This window comes from Rissa tridactyla, chromosome Z, assembly GCF_028500815.1.
Source record: "Rissa tridactyla isolate bRisTri1 chromosome Z, bRisTri1.patW.cur.20221130, whole genome shotgun sequence".
NCBI classification, from domain to species: Eukaryota; Metazoa; Chordata; class Aves; order Charadriiformes; family Laridae; genus Rissa; species Rissa tridactyla.
This window is the reverse complement of record NC_071497.1, coordinates 64,869,422-64,891,392: the sequence shown is the minus strand read 5'-3', so window position 1 is coordinate 64,891,392 and position 21,971 is coordinate 64,869,422. Positions and strand designations below refer to the sequence as shown.

Genomic DNA, 21,971 nt, shown 5'->3' with positions numbered 1-21,971 from the left:
TGCCTGTATGCCTTCCTTATGGCTCTTTTTGTTTTTCTCTTTTTTTCTATAAAAGCTCTATTTGTCTTTTATAAATTCAGAATGTTTTCCAGTGTACATAATCAATTATTTTTTAAGGTGGAGTTTCTAGAAAAGCACATACTGTTATGTAATAAGGATATACCTTAGTTTTATTAAAAGGGCATTTTCATTTTTTCAATGCTTTTTTACTTCTTGTCTATGCTAGCATTTACTTGCATTATTTTAACTGTCTTTTATCATTGAATTGTCTGTAATGATGTCACAATTGTTTTATTATGATCAGTTACAGTGAATTTCACTGCAGCTGAAAGAAACAGTTAGAGATTTTTTTTTTTTTTCCCCAGTACTCATTACCTTGAATTTGACCTTGAATTTATTCTGCCATAGAATTTTTTTCTGGCTGACGCAATCCCTGAACTTCAGATAAAACAAGTTGTTCTCCCATGTTAATTTTTTAAAACTTAGCTATCCAGAAAGAAAAGGAAAGTCTGAAAAAGTGATAGTTGTTAAATATCTGATTTACCAGGTAGAAGTATAAGAGCAGAAAATGTATGCAGAGATCGTCTAGAAAAGACTATAATTCTGTTCACTAAAGTGGTAAGTAAATTCTGCGTTCAGTTACTGAATAGTTTACCATTCTGGAGGAGAAGTCCCCGTTCGGATATATATGCACCTTAAAGCCAATAGGTTTCAGATCTTTTAAAGAAATCAAAGGAACTGCAACTTGAAAATTCTTTGTTATGAAATATATTTTTGAAATTTTTTAAAGAAAAGGATGTCTGTTTACTCATGCTAACGTAAGTTGCAGGGGTGAAGAATACATTTCCTTAGCTCAAACAAGATCAAGTGCATTCCATAAGTAAATTATTTAGCTAGGATTTTGTTCAAAAAAGAATTCTGGAAGTTTTGCTAAAACATTGGTATTCAGCACTGATGAATAATGAAGAGATAAGCTTTTTATTCTGTCTTTTATAAGTAGTTAGATTGCTATTTCTAAGGCCCTATTAGTTCTGTTGAATAACGTGAAGCTTTTAGTTTATTTAAAGAAAATTAACAAAAAAATCTCTTACCCTCAGTGACTTTCGTGTTATGTAATACATTTGGAGTTGTCGGCTAATTCTCTGCAACCATTAATTGCATATGTTATCGGAAGGTAATTTTAGCATTGTCACTTACTCTGTTTTTAAAAGATATAAAACCTACAGAATTCCTGTTGTTTTCAGATTCTATTCTGGGGCCATGGATCTTATTTAAATATTCACCCTAATTATCAGAAGTGGGAGGCACCTGTTGACCCAAAATTTGTAGTCTTTGTTATAGTATTTTCTGTATGTATGTGAGGCATGTGCATCTTTTTTCATAGACCTGAAGAGACAATACACTTTATTAATAGGTAATCCCCCACTGGTACAAATTCAGTTGCAAGAATTTAAGCTCAAGCATTTTTGTAGTAGTAGAGGAGATTAAAGGAATTGACCAGTGCATTCTAGACCACTAGTTGGAAAAGCTAAGATGAAGAAGCAAGTGCTTGTACTGCAGTGGAGGGGGAGAAAAAAGAATAAAAAGTTATTTCCCTCATGCCTCTTTTACTTAAAATAATTCTAATAGGGATTAATTTCCTGCTAAGATGTTCAGGGTTTTAAGTGTGGCTGATATGTTTTATATACTCTGTTTCTAGCAAGCTGGTCTAGTTGAAAATGGATATTGTTCCTTATAAAAAAAAGTAATTTTGAACATAAATCAAGAATTTCAGGGCAAAATAATGTTTTCTTAACCATTAATACTGATTTCTTCCTAATTTCCTGTCTGTATTCAGTTTTCTTTCCTGTAATTTTATAGAAGTTGGCATTGTTTTCGATAAGTTTATGAAAGCATTTGGTAAGACTTGCACAAAAAGTCATTTGATTTCTCTTTCTTGCTCTTCTACTTCCTTAATTTTTAGCTTTTGGACTTCCTGGATCAACATCCTTTTTCGTTCACCCCTTTAATTCAGAGGTCGTTGGAGTTTGCTGTAAGCTATGTTTTCACAGAAGCTGGTGAAGGAATTGTATTTGAGCGGTTTATTGTACAGTGCATGAATCTCATTAAGATGATTGTAAAAAACTATGCTTACAAGCCATCCAAGAACATTGAAGGTACTGCTGCTATTTACTAAAAAACTTCTATACCTTGAGAAACATTTTGCTAGGTTTTCCCAACAGTAAAACTCCTTTAAGACATTCTTTTGAAGTACTATATGCCTCTTTCTAATGACAATTTTTAATTTGGTGGTTAAAATATTAGTATATATAGACATTGACTTGCTAAGTTATTTTAAATACAAAGGGAGCATGAATATCTTTCCTGTGTTGATTGTTTAGTTTTCATTGAACAAATTTTAAAAAGTATTGAGGTATGGAATTTAGTTTATTTTCATCAAATGGTTTGATGCATCTTTCCCTTGAGAAATGTTTGATAAAACGGGGTATTTGCTGTAATTAACTAATACCAGTGGTCTGAAATATGGAAACACAGTGAATTTGACACGCAGTTGAATACAAAGCAGTTTATGCTGTGTTTCATTCTGAATCTTCATACAGTGCTGTATGTGTTGATAATGAAAAATAGAATTGAACTGTATTAAAGAAAAAAAAAAACCTTGCACATTAGTTTGATATTTGACAATTACTAGATAACAATTAGCATTCTCTTTCTAAATTTGAAGAAAAAATTTTCGTTAGCATAGTGGTATGTGTCAGAAAGATTTCACAACCCTAGCCTTTAAAATTCTTCAAAATACTGATGTATTTCAGTGTTCTTCCATAATGTTATTATACATTAAAATTTCCTAAATCCACTGATTATTAACAGAAAATTCTACTTGGAAAAGTTCATAGTTGGAGTTTTTGAAATAGAAATGTGGTCACTTGAGACAAGAAGAATATAGCACATTCTGATAAAAGCTATAGCACTTGACTTTTTGAGAACTGTGTGATTAAAAAAATTTAAAATAGAAAATGTATTGTTCTTGATTTCTGGCTGGTATATAGTGTTTGTGTTGGTTGAGTAACATATAGTATTTGAATTTATCGATGCTTTCTTTAATGACTGTTAACTCCTAAAAACCCAAGTTATTTTTAAAATTGTATTTGGACAAACTTTCTGAATAGGTATAAATGAATCTTTCTTTGAGTTCTGTGTGTTTTTAAATTCAGTAATACTAAATTTAAAAAAGCAAAACCAGCAGGTAAACAGATTTTCTTTCCATCTAGATTGTAGCTGAAAAGCATTATAAATGCTTCGTGAAGCCCTAACGGTCCTTCACTGTAATTGCGCTGTAAGAGAACTCTCTTAAAAGTAAACTGTCTTAAAAGTTTTAACTTGCTTAAAAAAGGTACCACCTGAAAGTCTGTTATGGAAGTCTGCCATGAAAATGTATTTTTTTTCTATTTTTCCTCTAAGGATAAGAATTTCCCATCTATTGATTTCTTTCTAATTTTCCTAGAGTACTGTTTGATCACTAAGCCACTTAATTGTAATATGGAAATGTCTATGTTTTATTTCAGATAGCAGTCCTGAAACTCTTGAAGCACATAAGATAAAGACAGCGTTTTTCACATATCCAACACTAATGGAAATATGTAGGAGATTAGTCACTCACTATTTTCTGCTGACAAAGGAAGAATTAACCATGTGGGAAGAGGATCCAGAAGGCTTCAGTAAGAAATGTGTTATATACTTGGTTGCAGTTTATTTCCATATTAATATAAAAACTTTGTTTCCACATTGCTTCTACAAATTGCTTACTGCAATGTTGACTGATGTATTTTCTGCAGAATCTAGAGATTGTGTTCATAACAAGAGATTTCTCAGCAGTTTAATACCCACATATCTAAATATTAAACTTTATTTGAACCTTAGTTAATAATAATAATGATAATACTTCTTGTTTTTCATTGTGAAATAACAGCTGTAGAAGAGACAGGAGGAGATTCTTGGAAGTACAGTCTCAGAGTAAGTGCTTCTATTTGAAGGAAAACCATTCATCATTTCTGGATGCATTTTTTCATAGTCTTGTAACCAAGAGATATATTTGGTAGAAAAATGAGGTCGTGCTTTTCAAAAAAGATCTTTAGTTAAGGAAATTTCATTAGAGTTAGTATAAATTAACTTTGTTCCTTTATCAATGTTCAAACATTCTGAAATACACAGGAAACTATGCACTTCATATCTTAGACGGGAGCAAGAAGCAGTGTGCTTCAGCATTTTTGTTGGCTACGGCCTGATGGTGATTGAACCCAGTAGGAATTGTCTCTTTAAACTGGTAAATGATATTATCACTTACGATTTTGTTAGTAGACATACTGAATGAAGAAAGTTTCAGATGCGTCTATATTAGCATTTTAGTTCAGATCAAAAGTATGCTATCGTAGTGAATCTCCCAATTATCACTGCTGGGGTTTGCGTTGCAGAGAGATCTCAAAAGTTTATTTGCTGGGTTACTTTCATTTTACAATATTTTTAGTGCATCTAGTGTGTTCCATGTGCAAATGGGTATTCAGTCCAGATGATTCAAGTAGAGCTAATCCAAAAAGAAACTGTAACATACCTGCATTGTGGTCACTGGCTCCTCAACACCAGCTGTTTCACTACACAGATCCGTTGTTCTTCTAGGGAAGAACTGGCTGATACAGGTACAGCCATCAAACCCTTCATAGAGTTAAGCGTACTGAGTGGTATTCAATAAAGTACTAATTCTGCTACAGCATATTGCAATTTAAATTATGACTGCTGGTTTGTGGTATTCAGCACTTTAAAATTTTAGCATAAAATGTGTTTTAATTGCCTTTATTTTGATAGATTCTAAACCAGATCTTTTAATTTTTCAGCCATGCACAGAAGTTCTTTTTATTGATATTTTCCATGAATATAATCAGGCTCTTACCCCAGTGCTTTTAGAAATGGTTCGCGGGCTACAAGGTAAGTTCTTCAAAAAATAAAGGGACTGTATAATGTAGAAATCTTTACATTTGCTTTTGTCAACTGTTTAAACAATTCTAGCTTGTGATATCTAATTTTACATAGTGCATTTAATCTGTATTTTTGAAAGAACAAAAATTAAAATTATTTGTACACCTACCATAAGGAAAAAGTAATGTGTGTCTAGAAATGAAATCCTAAGGGTGCTTTACTTTTCATCATAACTATTTTAGATGACTGACAAAGATTGGGGTATTTCTTCTTTCATGAGGTTTCAGGCTCTCTTGAGAATGGTCAACAAGCTTAATAAATCCCCTAGTTATTGGGAACTTCCTGTTTAAATGTTGCAAGGCAGTTTATGGTAATTTTGCCATGTCTCTACAAAAACTGGGAAAACCCCTTTAAAATACAAAGTTCAAGTTATGCTGTCATTTTAGAGATTATAGAGGATTTTCCAAATCTGAAGAATCTCTTAAAAAAAATTAGCATATTTGTGTATGAAGACTGAAGTCTTCGTAGACTGAGGAATGATTCAAGTTTTCTTCTATTCTATGATTCTTTGCCCCCAAACTAAGTTTTATACTCACCCTGAAAGATAGTGAGTGTCAGCTGCCACTTTGTTTTCCTTGAGATTTCAGCTTAGGTTGTTTCCCCAGGTTGTATCTTACCTGACTTAAAATATTGTATATTTGAACTTACGGGACTGGATCCGTGCTATCTGTTAAATAGAAATAAATACTCATTTTTTGAAGGTGGTTTCTGACTTCGCAGAATCTCTTCATAAAACGCTTTGTGTACGTGTTTCAGGATGGCTTGCTGTGCTGTGATACTGGGAATGGGAAAAGGTTCCTTCCAACAGGGTTGACGGTTACTTTGGTTTCAAAGAATTATGGAAGTTAATACTTCCATGCTAAAACATACACATAAACTTTTTGTTTTCTTTTGCTCCTGAAGCCCCTAGTAGCCATTTCTGGATGTTTTCAACTTGAGAGTTACTGTTGAAGTACTAGATGATATTTACTTATACATAGTAAGTACACATGCACACACATATAATGTATATAGGAACTAGGTCTAGGACTCTTTGGAAATGGTACCATGTGGTCAACAGTCTTCAGAAATTTGCAGGTTTTGAATCTGTTCATTTAAAATACATGCTTCTGACTTTCTTGCATGTTGCTGTTAAAAATGTTCAGTTCTGAAAAAGTCAGTCAAAAATAGAGTGAAAGCAGAGATTTGATTACAGTATATTCACTGAAGAAATTTTGAAACTGAAATAACTATATTTGTGAATAAAACAAAAATAGTGGAGCAGTCTTAATTCACGGCATACTTAAAGTGTACGAGTGCAAAGTTGCTTGCTTTCTTTGTTTTAGTTACACTTTTTTTCTTTATTTTAAATTTGTCCTGTAGGATCTACCAACATGGAAGATACCAGTGCCATACTGATTAAAGATGCTGGTAAATTAAATTTTACTGTATCTTTGAAGTAACAGAGCCACTTATGTGTATGTGCTTGACTTCTTAAAATTTATATGAAGAATTTGCAAGATTTTTTTTTTTTAAGACATTTGGAAAGTAGGACCTAAATCTTATTTCTCCTTTCACTTGATGTCAGTCTTCACTTTTCAAAATGCTTATGTGAAAATATGGTGCTTTTTTCAGCTTTTTTGTGAAACAAACCCTTAGACAATCTCCCTTACTGTCCTGTCCTTTCTTCTCTGCAAATAAATGAGCTACAGTGCTACCATGGAGATACTCTGTCCATTTTACAAGTAAGGAGTTTTTGTGGCGAAAGAAAAGAATTGTCTAAGACCTCTGATGAAAACTTTCTTGATGTTAGAATAAGATCTTCATTGTTCTTATGACTGTTAACTGTTTTCAAGAGTCTGAATTTTATTCTATAATACCTTTCTTTTACTAAAATTTCCTCCAGAGTTCCCTTCACCGTGATATGATAATATCTTTCTTCAGAAAGATAAGCTTTAGTTTCATTTTCTTTATTATGTTCAGATTATCAAAAATGTTTTTTCAACTTAGTCTGATTATTTAGTATTAAAAATCAAACATTTAAGCAGACAATAAGCATAACTATTGTTTTTCCCCAGTGTATAATGCGGTTGGACTGGCTGCTTATGAACTATTTGATAGTGTGGATTTTGATCAGTGGTTTAAAAATCAACTATTAGCAGAACTGCAGGTTTCTCATAACAGGTAAACACCTTGGTTTGTTATGCCTTCATCATTTAAATATAAATTGTTGATACAAATCTGGTAAGACGTTATGTCTAATAATTGCAGACTTGAAAAATACTCAATATTTAAACATATCCACTAAATGAGCAGAGGTATGAAATGCATATATATGTAACTGATACAGTCACAGAAGTGACAGTGCTCTGACAGTTTGTGTTTATGTTAAAATTACTGTGTGGTGGATGCTTCCATGATTCTGTAAAAATATTGTAAGTGGGTCCTCTTCTGTGTATTTGAGTTGAGTAAACTTTCTTAGGACAACCACCTTTGCTCATTTAAAGAAAGATACGTAGGCCTCCTGGGACCCCAGAGTCCTTTAGGCAGTAAAGTCCAACTGAAATCTGTGGAAGTAATGTCTGTAAAACCGTAGTTTAGCCGAAACAGTGATTTGTTCTTCTCTAGTAGTGTATATACAAGCTCTCTGTAGCACTCTTCAGTTAATTTTGCTGTCAGTAAAGAGGGGAAGTAAGGATTTGTGTTGTGTTGTAAAGTGTGAATGATTACAGGCTCATTCTACATAAAGAATATTACATAGCCCATCTGCTGTGGGTTTTCCCTCTCATCAAGGTTCCCTTTACTTGGATGGACTTCACATGAGTACCTTTTTTGTTGTTTAGCAGGTATTTTCAAAGATTGGTTTTGGACTCTCGGTACAGACTGAGCTGTCTGTCTCTACAACTGACTAGAAGAGAGTGTTCCTTCCTGTCCCTCAAACTATCACTCTTCCCTCAGGGGAAGGATGGTGACTGCTATTGCATGTGGTGCTGATCCTCATCAGATAAGTTCCAAATCACCCTTTGACTCTGAATGAGTATGTTCTGTTTTTCCTTGTCAGAGTCATTAGCAGTGACCCCAATGTCCTTTCAAGAATTTTACTGGTTTTTTTCTTCTACATTTGCAATTCCTCTTACCAGACATAATTGTTATCTGACATATAAAATAATTTGTTTGCTAATACCCATAGGAGCTCCTATACATTGTAAATGATTTTTCGTAATGAGCTGCTAGCCAGCTTTTTTTTTTATTTCCAGATGCCAGTTATAAACACTTTGTTAACAAATACAGTTCAATTTCATGTAGAGTAGAAGATCCTGCTAAACTTACAAATATTAAAATGCTTTTTATTACAATATACTTTTTTAAAAATGGATTATATACTTTTGGATGTATATAGCCTTACTTCAGAGTCACAGAATAATTGCCACAATTGTTTACCTAGCATCTCCTAATGTTTGCATACTTTTTCTCATTAGTCTTTTTCTTTTTTTTTCATATGATCTCAACTTCACCTTGATATCTAGTACTGGCCAAGTACTATGATTAGGCTAAATGTCAGAATAGCAGGAAAAAATGATAGATCTTGCATATATGATTGATCCTTTGTTGTTGTCCCGCACCAGCACTGATCTCTGAATAAAGCTGCCGTAGTATTTTTAGCACATGCTGGCCTTGGCATTTTTATGCTCTCCACCCAGATAGAGTAAGTAAAACTGACAAAAGTCTTCTGCGGTTGATATAGTTGTATTTTACAGTAGGGAACACACCTGATGTAACCATTTGGTTGGCATTTGTGATATCCCAGGAGAAAATTCCTTCGGGGACAGAAACTTGCAGTAGAAGTCATCCAGAAGTTTGAAGCCTTGTTTGCTTGAACTGCTTCTACTGCTAGCGTCATTGGAGACCACCATGGCAATAAGGGAGATGGTGTTAGTAGTGTGAATGGAATGCTGCAGTAACAACAGCTTCAGGAATACATGTGCAGTTCAGATAAAGTGAATTGGAGGGTGTGATCCGCTGTCCAACAGAATGTCCTATGGTGATTGGCATGCCTGTTTACATGCTGCTTCATGTTTGGGAACACAAATCTGTTGTCAGCAGTGACTGTAGAGTTTGCCGTGTTTTGTTTTCTTTGAATGATTCGTTGTCTGTAGATAGTAAGTCTGTCAACCATGACCACAGCGGTAGGAGAAATAGGGGATTAATGAAAGAATATTTTAAAGTATTTTGAGAAAGATTGCATTACTGAATTTATCATTTGCCATAATATTTAGTTTTGTACCTATTAAGGAGAAACTTTTCCATAATACAAAAACAGTTCACTGAATACAGTTGTTTTTTTTTTTTGCAATAATTCAATCTTAAAACAACTTTTCACGTTGAGAGAGAAAGTATCGATTTGACACTTACTACTTTGGTATCAATTAAGATACTTTTGACTTGAATGTCTGAATGCTGTCCAGGCTGCTTAAAGCTAGCTATGACTGTTGCAACAGAAGCTCCCTTATTTTGGAATACGGTCACTTTTCCCGTGTGGGCTTTAGGTTCAGCGGGCTCAATCTGCTTATACTTAGTCAGAGTGTGCTCTTAGTGTAAAAGCTAATGAAGTTCTGAGAGATGAGTTTTTCCCAGAAGTAGAGGATGTAAAAAAGGTAGGACCTCAAAAATGAGTACCTATGAGCAGAAGAATTTCTAGTAATTTAAGCCCTTTTAAAAAAACAAAACCTCAAAACCACGCTATCTTTTCTCTACCAGGGAGAGAGAGAGAAAGAATATAAAGGTGCAGGTAGGATGTATGGATTGTACAACAGGTATCACCAGAGCTGAAAATCTTTGCTGTCAGCAGACGGGCATGTCATTTAAAACTTTTCTTTTTGTGATAATGGTTTGAAAACTATCCAACACCAATCTCAAGGCAAATCTATTAGTTTAATATTCTGGTTTTTACAAGGTTATGTATCACGCGTGGGCATTCTAAGAATAGAAAAAGTTCTCTCACCACAGCTTCTCGAATAAATAGAAGGACATGTTAGTAAGGCAACATCTTCTGTAAGTCATGCTTCAGCATGGGTTGTTCAGGCTCCTCTGACACTCAATAAATCACAGGCAATGCTGGAACATTATTTCTCACTAGCTTTGTGTTCCAGTCTAATGAACTGCTGTATACATGCTACTTTAACAACTTTCATGTTCTCTGAAGGTATGCTTTGTTGATTATCTCATGGTTATGGGAATGTTTAATAAATCACAATTTTTACATGTAAAGAAGCCTCAATAACTTCAGTTTAAATTGCTCTATTGGTGGCTTACAGAGCAGAAGTTTATCAAATGTAAAATGTACTTAGGCAAAATAACTTGTTAGTTAAAGTTCTGTGAATAGGGTTCATCTTCCCTAACTTTATATGTCTGCAAGTTAAACATTTAAATCTGAGCTAATCTTCCTGATAAATTTTTATAATCAGTGGGGGAAAATAGCAGCTCTGCAGAATGCTTTTCTTGGTGATTGTGTTAGGCAATTCAGCGCATCGTTGTTCTGGGTCTTCTTCCCATTGACTCTAAAGCTGTTTTGTTTGTGCCCTTGTTGCAGCAGTGGTGCAAGATTAGATAATGTCAGTTCTTTCTGAGAGTAGTTTTGGACTGATGACATGGAATACTCTGGCAGTTGCTGTAATGTAGTACAGAAGTTTGCATTTTTAAATTTTATCTGACCTAAAATTTTAAGCATAAAAGGAATGTCAAGGAGACTGCTGGAAAGTATGGTGAAAGCAGTAGTCGCCATGATGGCAGTAATAAATAGAAGATTTATTTTTAGTTTCTTTTACTGGCGTGCTATGTGCGGAATGAACTGTATCTCTAGTGAGACCTTCAGGATTCAGTTGTTTAGGATGAAAGTTATCTTTTTCAGGCTAAGTTGGCGTTTCCAGAGCCTTATAGTGAAGAATTTTGATGAAAAAGATTTCTGCACTAAAGTTCTAAAGTTGGGCTTGACAAACTAAATCTTTTAATAATTGTTTTGGGGAATAATGTTTTCCTAATGATGCTTAGATTTCTTTTTCATCAAAGTATTCCAGAACAGCAAGTATAATGAGTTAATGAGTACAATTTTTTTCCCCCTACTTTTGAAGATATAAACCAATACGCCGACGAGTAATTTGGCTGATTGGACAGTGGATTTCTGTAAAATTCAAATCAGACTTGAGACCTATGTTATATGAGGCAATTCGTAACTTGCTTCAAGACCAGGACTTAGTGGTAAGTATAAAAAAAGTCATGTTACATTTGTTCTGTAAACACAGGCAAAACATAAATACCATACCTTGTGTAAACTTGGTTGAGAATTTCATAACATCACACCTTAAAGTCTGTTGTGTCCTGCAAAAGATAATCTGTCGGGAAGTTGTGGGGGTGTTTAATTGTGGAGATGTTGAACAATAAGGTCAAAGGCATGTAACAAGCCCCTAAGATGTTCACATAAGATGGCTTCAGTGGGGAAAATGAATGGCCATAGCAATAGTCTGGTTTTTGTAAGAAGAAAGTTGTGAAGTGTCTTGAGAGAAATAATTAATAAGCAAACACTTTGCGTAGATAAAATGGTGTTATTCTGTGACAAGTCTCTTCAGTATGCAGTATTATTTAAGCATCAACATCGTTATCTGTTAGCAGAATACGATAAATGGCATTAGTGCTAAACTGGTTGAGTACAATTCTGTGGTTTTAGCTACAATTGCAGTTTACCAACAGGTGAAATTGAGTTGAGAAGCTGGTTTTGCTATTGTTTATTTATTTTAAACTTTTAAACAAACAGACCTATCAGCCAACAACTAAACCAAATAAACGTAGCTAGTTTGTTAGTTAAGTATTAGCAATGGGCAGTCATAACACTTATTTCTGTGATTCCATACAGCTTTAGCAGAGAAGGATGTGTCAATGTTGTGACTGTTTTCACTTAATGCATTTTGAGCATCTGAACATCTACCAGTGAAGAACATGCTAACTTGTTGAGTTTATTTGATTCTGTGCTTTTTGGGTGACAGGAAGCCATGAGATAATCCCAAATTAAACTCCTTCTCTATTGCAAGAGTTTTTATCACAGGATAGATATAATCTGGTTTAATTCTTTCTTGACCTTCATGAAGGTTTTGCCTGAGTAGTTTCTCCAGGTGGTACCACTTTAGTAATGCCAAATAAACTGTAAAGGATACTAAAATAAAAACAGATGAAAATGTTTCAATTGAACTAACCATATTTATTAGAGGATGGCAGAACACATAGAATGATTCAATTGGCAAAACAGCAACTGATTTGATATTGTCAGATATTATGTTGATAATCAAAAATTTAACGGATGTATACGTGATGCTTCTTCACTTTTGTCTTTCAGGTCCGTATCGAGACAGCTACCACGCTGAAGTTAAATATCCTTTTATTGGCAAAGACTTTCGATTAGCTCTTAATTCAGAGTTACTGGAAAATAAACAATTTGAATCTTACTACCAGATTATTCACATGATAATATTTGTGTTATCCATGGAGTATTTGCTTATTTGATTCTTGTATCCACCTGCAGTCTGTGTTATTTTTCCTTAATGATTGTTTACCCGTAGATGACTTTGAGTTCAGAACTGACCAGTTCCTACCAGTAAGAGCATTTGTATGGGCATATTCTGATGATCAGCTAGATCCATACCGGAAACCAGGAAAAAAATATTTTCCAATTTTGTTTTAAACTAGAAAAAAGATAATTTCCGATTTCATTTTAAATCACAGTATTAAGTAATCATTGTGTGTGTGTATGTATTTTTTTCAGTCTTCGTAGGCCAAAACATGTAGAGATTCATACTGCTGTTGTTAAAGTTGCTAATGGGCAATATACAGACAAACAATTCAAAACGTTTTAGTATTATGACTGTTACAACTTCCTGGCATTGTTTTTAGCATCTGGTAACACATAGTAAATATAGTACTAAGTTTCTTTATGCTAAGACAATGTGAATGCTGTCTGAAGCAAATATGTTTCCCCACCAATGTGACTTTCCAGTATGCCTGTCTCACACAGTACTTTCTAACCTGCTGTTTCACAAAAATATTAACTCCAAGTGTGTGGTTAAAATATCACCTTAAAAAGGCAGATTTTCTTGGTCTCCTATATTTGTCTTTTTTACAGTGCTCATTACTATTGTCGTTAAGTAAACAATGAAATGTTAGCTATAAATGCAGCAAAGATTTATTTTGATCACTCAAATTTAGCAGGTGCTTTTTCTTCTCATTGGATTATGACTTCTATGTTAATTGCAACTCTCTTGAGAAAAAAACAAAAATGCAAAGTGCATCTACACTGTAAGCATTGGAATTGTTTAAGATGTCTTTTTCAGTTCAATATATATGTTTTATCTACTGACCCAAAAGCTGGAAGACCATACCTTTTCTTTGACACTAATAAAGACCTCCCTTTGGAGAAATGGCCTTTCAGCTTTATAGTATTCTGTCTGTGAAGTCATGTTTACACTGGCAAAACATGAAAATGATACGTGTTCAAAATTATCATATTTAAACTGTTATAAAAGAATGTATCTAAATTTTTCATCTTGTTTAGGCCGTGATTGGCTAGTGTGCATTTTTCCAAATGAGAGAGTAACATTTTGCACACTTCATAAGTGTCTTTCAAAATTCGTAGATGTCTTAAGTGTAAAGAAAAATCACTAATTTGTGTCACTGATTGTATTTTTGATGGTCTAATCTGTAGGTTTTTGGTTTTTTTCCTTCTAGTATCTGGAATCCATGTTTACACTGCTCTTTCAGCTACTGCAGGAAGTAACACAATGTGACACCAAAATGCATGTTCTTCACGTTCTCTCATGTGTGATTGAAAGAGTCAATATGCAGGTATTTTTTTGTGGATTTCAGTGTTAGCTTTGTACTAAAAGTAGGACTTGATGTTTTTGATGCTTATGCAAAAATAGTAGAAAAATGTCATCCATTAATAGACTGGTTATTGTTACGGTAGATGCCTGCATTGTTTGCATTACTTGGTTCTCTTCACTTTTCTGTTCTCTTTTATATTTTGTGTAAACTGTTCTTTCTGAGTTACTACTTCTTTTCTGTATTTACTAGGTATTTTCTGTATTGACTCATCTTTTAGAGTCCAGAAAGACTTTCACTGCTTATCCTGCTCCATTTCTTGCAATTTTCTTTTTTTTTAATTGTAATTTATTGTAATTGTCTCATCTTCTATCTGAACTAGTATTTTATTAAATCATACATATTAGAAGAGACACTTTGGGAGACAAAATACTTCACATTCTTAGGGACTGTGCAGTTAAGTTTGTAGTCTCTCATTGACACTGATATGGATCATGATTGCCTATACAGCATTCTCCTTCACTGCATTAAAAGTGTCAAGTTCACATTATGAATTTTCAGTACTTCCTTCTTAGTGTTAAAGTATATTTTTCAGCTTATACTTAAAGAAATTGAAAATGTTTTGGCAGAATTAGAAAATGAATTGTTGACTGCTTTTGTCTCAGGGTGGGGGTTTTTTTTGTGGTATTACTGTATTAAGGACAGATAATGCATGGTTTTGAGCTTATCTCCTCTTTCAACAAGTAATCCTGTCTGAGAGCCAAATGAAGCTTTCCTAATTGTTCCTTGTAGGAAAAGTCGACATGACAGCAGATTTCCCTGGATTTCAGATCAGCTAGAGAAGCAGCAGAAAAAAAACAAGTTGAAAAAGAACCTTTGAGTATCTAGGTTACTTCCTAATTAAATACTTCAGAAGACAAATAGATTAGCCTTTTAGTATTGTAGAGAATCACAGAAAAAATTTAGGTTGCGACAGACCTCTGGAGATTGTGTAGCTCAGCCCCTCTCCAAAGCATGGGTAACGTCAGAGGTTATTCAGCATTTTTTTGTTTGGTTGTTTGTTTTGGTTTGGTTGTTTGTTTTTTTTACGGGGACTGTTTCTGGTCTTCTTAAAGGATACCATTATTTAGGAATCCTGTCTAAGTGAAGAATATATTGTTACAAAAATATCTCTGGTTATCAAAGTATTTTTTGTGTTCTATTTCCTACTTAAGTCTGGTTGCCATGCACAAGTGTTACCATAAGTAATATGTTCTTTTCAAACCACTGAGCAGTCAGATGTTACTTCAGTCACAGAATATGGAATGTGGTGTTTTAGGAAGAGGAAAGATGAATATATTAAAACAATCTCAGTATTTTTACTGTGACAAAAGCAGCTCTTAAATATTTCAGGAATTATGCTTGGGATAAATTAATGGCCTGGTTTCACACACTAAGAAGCAAATTTGTGTTCTGAACTTCAGATACGACCATATGTAGGATGCTTGGTTCAGTATTTACCACTCCTTTGGAAACAGAGCGAGGAGCACAATATGCTGCGATGTGCCATTCTAACCACCTTAATTCATCTTGTCCAGGTAAGGGGTCAGAGTCACGTAAATGTTGTCAGTATCTCCTACAGTTCTTTGTCAGAGATGCCTACGTGTTCTCATGTGTTTATGTGTGTGTATATATAGGTAAAATTAAGGTACGTTTTGTTTTATAGGTTATTTCTAAGTGCTTTTCAGTCTTACAATAAAGACGTGGTTCCCTGCTAGTGGAGGTAAACATAGTTAAGGTTAACCACTTAACTATTTTGTTTCCAGGGCTTGTTCAGTAAAAACAGTTCTTTAGGCAGGTTTGCTTGTGTTCTGGAGGGTTTTGGTTTTGTGATTCTGGAATTGGACCTCTTTCAGTAACTTTGTAGTCTATGTGAAAGAGCTTGCTCTGGCTTCCTGTATTTCCCAGACAGCATTGGGAGTGTCAGTCTGTTCTTACAATCGTTGTGTATGGTTCGGTCTTGATTCTGCAGTGTTTCCCCATTGCTTTCCATTCAGCTCCCAGGGATGTGAAATTTCTATTTTGGTTGCAAACAGTCTGTGAAGATGAGGCATTTTTAAATCACAGGCCAAGATATGGGCCACCGTAACAAGTTTCATGTTGCCTGTTCTTTAAATTTTCATTTTAATTCAGGTTAGCATCAAGTGTTTCTTGTTTAAATCATAACTGTAAGATTTAATGTCTCTCAAAGGTATTATTGGCATTGATTTAATTAAGGGTCATGTTATTTCAAATTCCAACCTTTTTATTTTTACTGTTACCTTTCTACTGCATGCCTATTATGTCCTTTTGCAGTAATTTCTGCAATGTTTTTATATAGCATATGGGAAGAAATACTTTGTTTCATCCCTTAAATTTTTTAGCTTTTGTGACATTCTCTTCTGCTTTGTTCATATGTTGTATGAAACAGATAATAGCAGCTCTGAGCTGCCTGCCTTGTAATGTAATCGATTTGTATCACATCCTGTTATTTGTATTTCAATCTTTTGAGAATTTATCTGTGAGAGGTAATTTATTGATTTGAGGTTTCTGAAGTATTTTACATTTTTTATTTACTTTTATAGGGACTGGGAACAGACAGCAAAAATCTCTATCCTTTTCTACTTCCAGTTATTCAGCTAAGCACAGATGTTTCTCAGCCTCCACATGTTTATCTTCTGGAAGATGGTTTAGAGTTATGGTAAGAATGTTATCAGTTTGTAATTTTTAAGATGTTATTTTTTGTATCCCCAGAAGAAAAAAATATTTAAAAAACATTTGACTCTATTAAGAATTTCTCTGTTCTTGTTATCTTACCTTGACATCATTTATATCATACCTTTTCTTAGAAAATATGGGGTTAGGAAGTTAATAAAAGAAGCACAACTAAAAATGACTGAGTAGGTAATCCAGCAGTTGAGAGCAAGATACAGTTCTGTTGTAATAATGAACAGCAAGACAAAAAGTCTAGACTCACTATAACGTGCATGCTAAACTAACAATTTGACATGCTTGACTTTGGAAGCACAATGAAGAGGTGGCAAGTCTACAAGGATAAAATGTGGAAGTTATCTTCCAGATCTCAAGCCATTTGGTGACTGAACATAAAACAAGAAGTGGCTCTATAATCAGTTTGCCATGAGCCTAACTTGTTTCTTTCTGGTGCAGCTGACACTGTAGGAGGAGGAAACTGTTACCTGGACAGAATTCAGCACATCTCTTTCCTGCAGAATAGGAATACATTGAGTTTGTCTTGAAATAGTGAGGTATTCCTTTGACCTAAATTGTAGACGAGCATTTGAATTACAAATACTTACCCTACGAATGATGTGTTCTGTGTGCAGCAAAACTAAGATTTATAATGCTTTTAAAGGTGGAGTAGCAAGTTGAAGTGCTTTAAAACAGACCTTCTTAATAAAAGTTCAGAACTTTTTTTATCTTCTCAATAGTACTGATCTTGAGGTTGTTATTCTGATGCCTATGCAGAAGAATTATAATTTAAGATGTCCTGCAACATCAGAGGAATCTGGATGGGGCTGGCAGAGACAGTTGGGACACTAATGGCTTCCTGAACCAAGAGCAGGAGAGCAACTATAAGACACTTTTCATAATCAGAAATGTTATATAAATACAGTGATCCCACACCTAAAATCTAGGAACAAACTCGAATGTGTTGCTGTGGCTTTAAGTAGTAATTTCATTTATAGCTACTGTTTTCAAACCTCAGGAATTTTAAATTGATACAAACAATGCTGAGCATATAGTTACGCTTTTTTGTATGGTAATCAAGGCATCATTTCAGACCTCAAAAAAAGTAAAAAAAAAAAAAAAAAAAAAAAGAGTAAAGATTTGAGCTGGTTACCAGCACAACTGCTTCTAAGAGGTGAAGAGCATTACACACCTGGTCCTTACACTGTAAATATTCCCCTCTACCCACCTCCTCTGAGTTCCCAAGTTGGATGCTTAGACGTCATCACTGCTGTATTTTGGAGGTTACATTGTCTATAAAAAGCCAGTAGCATGTTTTTCTTTCTTCGCCTACCTTAGCAAGACCCATGCCTATACCTATATCTGTGTTGTAAGAGCTACTGCTGCACTTGAAATGTGCTTCAAATAATTGTTACATCTTATTAAAGGATCATAAATATGGTTACTGTAAGTTACAGGGTTTTACATCTGTCAAAATTGTTGCTCGATGTTATTCATAGATCATCTAAAATATTTTGCCTAATCTATTCTTAGGTTAGTGACATTAGAGAATAGTCCATGTCTTACACCTGAGCTCCTGAGAATATTTCAAAACATGTCTGCCCTTCTTGGTAAGTCTTTTACTAATAAAATTTAATTGTGGGTTTTTTTTTCTACTGCTTTTGTTGTTCATGCATTAAGTAATGCTGCTGTGGCTACAAGAACTAAGGAGGCTTGCAAAATTCTAACTATTAAAAAATAAAGAACAGGTTTTTATTCTTTGACTTTCTGATCTTTTTTAATATTTATTATCTACTTACCCTAGTTCTCTTCTTTTAGTAAATTGAAGCTGCTTTGTACCCAAAAGATAAGACAAATTTCAGTTTACCATTTCAGATTTTTTTTTAAGAAGTTCCTGAAATTTAACACCAAATATATTGCGTTTTAGTGACATTAATTATATGGAATATTTGCCTGTTCTGCTTTCAACCAGAATGAAGTTTTCTAGTCTGAAGAACTGAAGTTTCCACTACTAGGTTTTCCATTATTGTACATTGGTCAAGCAGCACTGAAATTAAAAGCAGTAGTTTTGCCTGACTTGTTGACAAAATATAAACTTGGCAATGAGTGTTAAGATTCAGTGCTTAGGAAATACTGATATTTGGGGTGCTTTTGGTTTGTAATTACAGGGAGTATAAAAATTTTGTGGTTTAATTTTATTATGTAAGTATGTTTTTGTTTAATGAAATCTTTAGCTGTGCTTCTGTAGCTTGTGAAGCTAATATAGAAAATGGATTCCTTTTTTAGAAAAATGTGTTCATAAAATTACAGAAGTTAACTTTTTAATTGTTTTCAGCACCTAATATTTTATTCTGACTAAAGGTCAATAGACAGTTACATCATGGTGGGTAGGTGCAAGGTGACGTCTTCTGTTATTCCTCTGTGTATACTAGATTTCTAGTGACAAAACTGCTCAGCAAAGTAGTGTTTTGTAGTGGTTATAGTATTTTACTTCAGAGCTCCCTCTTAGGTTCTGTAGATGCCAAATACTTACTATTTGTCTTCATTCATATCTACACACGTACCCTTCCTCCTTATTGTTCTTTGTTAGTAGTAGATAGTATCTGCTACAGGAAGCTTGCACTATACAAATGGCTGTGATTTACATAGTTGTGTCACACTGCTGATCTGCTTGAGTTAAATTCAGAAATACTCTTTATTTGTGGCTTGTTTACATTTGCTATTGCTATTTTCTCCCCACCCTATCCTCCCAAGTCCTTAGGCGATACTTTCCAGGGTAGAGATGAGTATGAATGGAAACCTTGGCATACTCTGCTAACAAAAGGTGGAGGTATTAAGGAAATCTACACTTGTAACAATTTCCTTATTTTATGAATGAATCCTGGAGAATAGTGATGGTCTCCTTTGGAAAAAATATATCTTCAAGAGAATGTTCCTTGTTCTGAAAAATGAAAAGCTGTTGTATGATGCTGGTAGAGCAAGTAGTACAGGTAAGCTAGTTAGGTTTTTCATAAAGTGAGGCTTCAAACACATGTCAAATTGGTTTTATTTTATTTTTTATCAAGGACGGGGGTGAGTGGCAGAAACATAGCAGCTGATATGTAATCCTAGAGTGATTTCCTGATACATACTTCTGGTACTACCTTACTTCCTGAACGTTTTTCGTAGGACCTTGTTTTCTGAGTGTCGTGTTGGTCAAAAATTTTGATTGTCGTAGGCTGAAATGGTGGGCATTTTGCCAGAAAATGGAATCCATTCTGGTGTGCTCTTTGCATGCAATTCCCTTCTCTTCACATCAGGAGAATCTAGGTGGACAGCCTCTATACAACATAGCCGTGGCACTGTGATGGTGAAATAGAGTTTGAGTTTGAATTAGTGGTAACCTTATTTTAAAACTTGGTAGTTATAAAACCAGTACAATATTGCCATCCAGTACCCCTCAGGCAGCTACTTCATTTATTCAGTATACTTGAAGAATGGGTACTTCACTTAAATCCAGTGCAACAGCACAGTTTACGCTGCAGCCCCTTGCAGAAGAAAATGTATTGATCAATGATGGTCAACTGTGCAAGTTAATTAATTAAACCACTCACAGTTTCTTCAGTGTACAGATGGCAGTATTCACCTGAAACTTCCAGCACTTAAGAACAAACACTTCCCATCCTTCTCCCCACAGTGACGTAGCTGTTGAGACAAGTTGTTTTAACTGGGAAGTCTGCTGTTTTCAGTTGGACAAATGCAGAAATCCATTCAAATTTTGAGATCCTCAAATTTAAAATTTCAAAATTGCAAAGTCTTGTGTGCCGTGTGTAATCATCTGAGAAAAGGCAAAACAGAAAATCTCTCTGAGACTGGTTCTCAATTCAGTCTTAAGTTATCGAAGTGGAAGCCAAAGGGCAGATACGGTGAAGGGAAGTTCTGAGTAGATGACTGCCTTGCTTATGTCATTCAAGCAGGGTGGAGAACTAGCAACAAGGTGCTCAAGAAAATTATTTTGCTGAAAATACGGTGTAAGGAATATCAACTTCCTAACCTTTAGTTTCTGAATTTGTTTTTCCTGAATGGAAGATTTTTCTTCTTTCTGAATGGAAGATATTTCTTCTCTAATATACAGGCAATGTAACTGTTTTTCTGTTGCGTGTAACTGCTCCATCAGCATTTAAGTCCTTCAGAAAAAGTGTCCTATTACAGGTCAACATGGTTGAACTAGAAGAGCTAGAAGGGAGGGAAAGAAGTTCATACATGAGAATTTTGGATATTAGAGGTATATAGCAGACCCGGTTCTGCTGAAGAGGAGGAAACAGATGTGGCAAGAATTCATCAAATTAGAGAGGAAGAGAAGAGGTTTTATCTTCTTCACAGCCAGATTATAGCATTTTTAAGTCTTGCATAGATGTTACTTCTTAGAGGTGTTCATATACTATAATAAGGGACAAACTTATGTGGGAATTGAATAGTGTATGTAAATAGATGCAGTGTAGCTTTGATAACTCAGACCCAAAGGGAGTGTGGACAATAATATTCATAACCATAATATTGATAAGTAGATAGTTTGGGGCAGAAGAGCAGAACTGCAACCATTATTTCACTCTTTCTGCTCAACATTAACTGATTCAGATGTGAGAGAGATCACTTATCGGTAACTGTAGGTCTCTTAAGTACATGTTTCATTTGTTCTTTAATATCTTCTTAGCCCATTATCACATCCAAAACTTGACTTTTTCAAATTTTTTTTATTTTTTATTAGCATTGGCTTTTGAGGTCATAGGATTTCTTGTGCTTCCATTTGAGAATGAGAGCTGTTATCACTCCTCTTGTTATTGTCTGTTGTGGTTTAACTCCAGCCAGCAGCTAAACACCATGCATCCGCTTGCTCACTCCCCCCGTGGCGGGAGAGAGAGAATCAGAAAAGTAAAATGCAGAAAACTGTTGGGTTGAGATAAAGACAGTTTAATAGGTCAAGCAAAAGCCATGCATGCAAGCAAAGCAAAACAAGGAATTAATTCACTGTTTCCCATCGGCCGGCAGGTGTTCAGCCATCTCCAGGAAAGCAGGGCTCCATCACGCGTAATGGTTACATGGGAAGACAAAAGACCATAACTCCAAACGTCCTCCCCTTCCTCCTTCCCCCAGCTTTATGTACAGAGCATGATGCCACATGGTATGGAATATCCCTGTGGTCAGTTGGGGTCAGCTGTCCTGGCTGTGTCCCCTCTCAACTTTTTGTGCACCCCCAGCCTGCTCGCTGGCGGGGTGGTGTGAGGAGCACAAAAGGTCTTAACTGTGTGCAAGCACCGCTCATCAATAGTGAAAACATCCCTGTATTGTCAACACTGTTTCCAGCACAAATCCAAAATATACCCCCATGCTAG

The 21,971-nt window shown here is 34.8% G+C and overlaps 1 protein-coding gene across 7 annotated transcripts in view; it reads left to right on the top strand.

Annotated features, from left to right (window-relative positions):
* Window positions 1–21,971, top strand: part of IPO11 (importin 11) — a 90,642-nt gene that overhangs the window by 32,670 nt on the left and 36,001 nt on the right. For 5 of the 7 annotated variants that reach the window (XM_054186606.1, XM_054186604.1, XM_054186605.1 and 2 more), the window contains 14 exons: window positions 539–618; window positions 1,964–2,156; window positions 3,567–3,719; window positions 3,971–4,014; window positions 4,890–4,980; window positions 6,394–6,441; window positions 7,089–7,194; window positions 11,139–11,265; window positions 12,395–12,428; window positions 12,612–12,652; window positions 13,780–13,896; window positions 15,336–15,449; window positions 16,476–16,591; window positions 18,133–18,209. In XM_054186606.1, coding sequence (XP_054042581.1) covers window positions 539–618; window positions 1,964–2,156; window positions 3,567–3,719; window positions 3,971–4,014; window positions 4,890–4,980; window positions 6,394–6,441; window positions 7,089–7,194; window positions 11,139–11,265; window positions 12,395–12,428; window positions 12,612–12,652; window positions 13,780–13,896; window positions 15,336–15,449; window positions 16,476–16,591; window positions 18,133–18,209 — 1,341 coding nt within the window. The remainder of the gene's footprint in view (window positions 1–538; window positions 619–1,963; window positions 2,157–3,566; window positions 3,720–3,970; window positions 4,015–4,889; window positions 4,981–6,393; window positions 6,442–7,088; window positions 7,195–11,138; window positions 11,266–12,394; window positions 12,429–12,611; window positions 12,653–13,779; window positions 13,897–15,335; window positions 15,450–16,475; window positions 16,592–18,132; window positions 18,210–21,971) is intronic. The other 2 variants (XM_054186603.1, XM_054186607.1) reach the window with 2 other exon arrangements.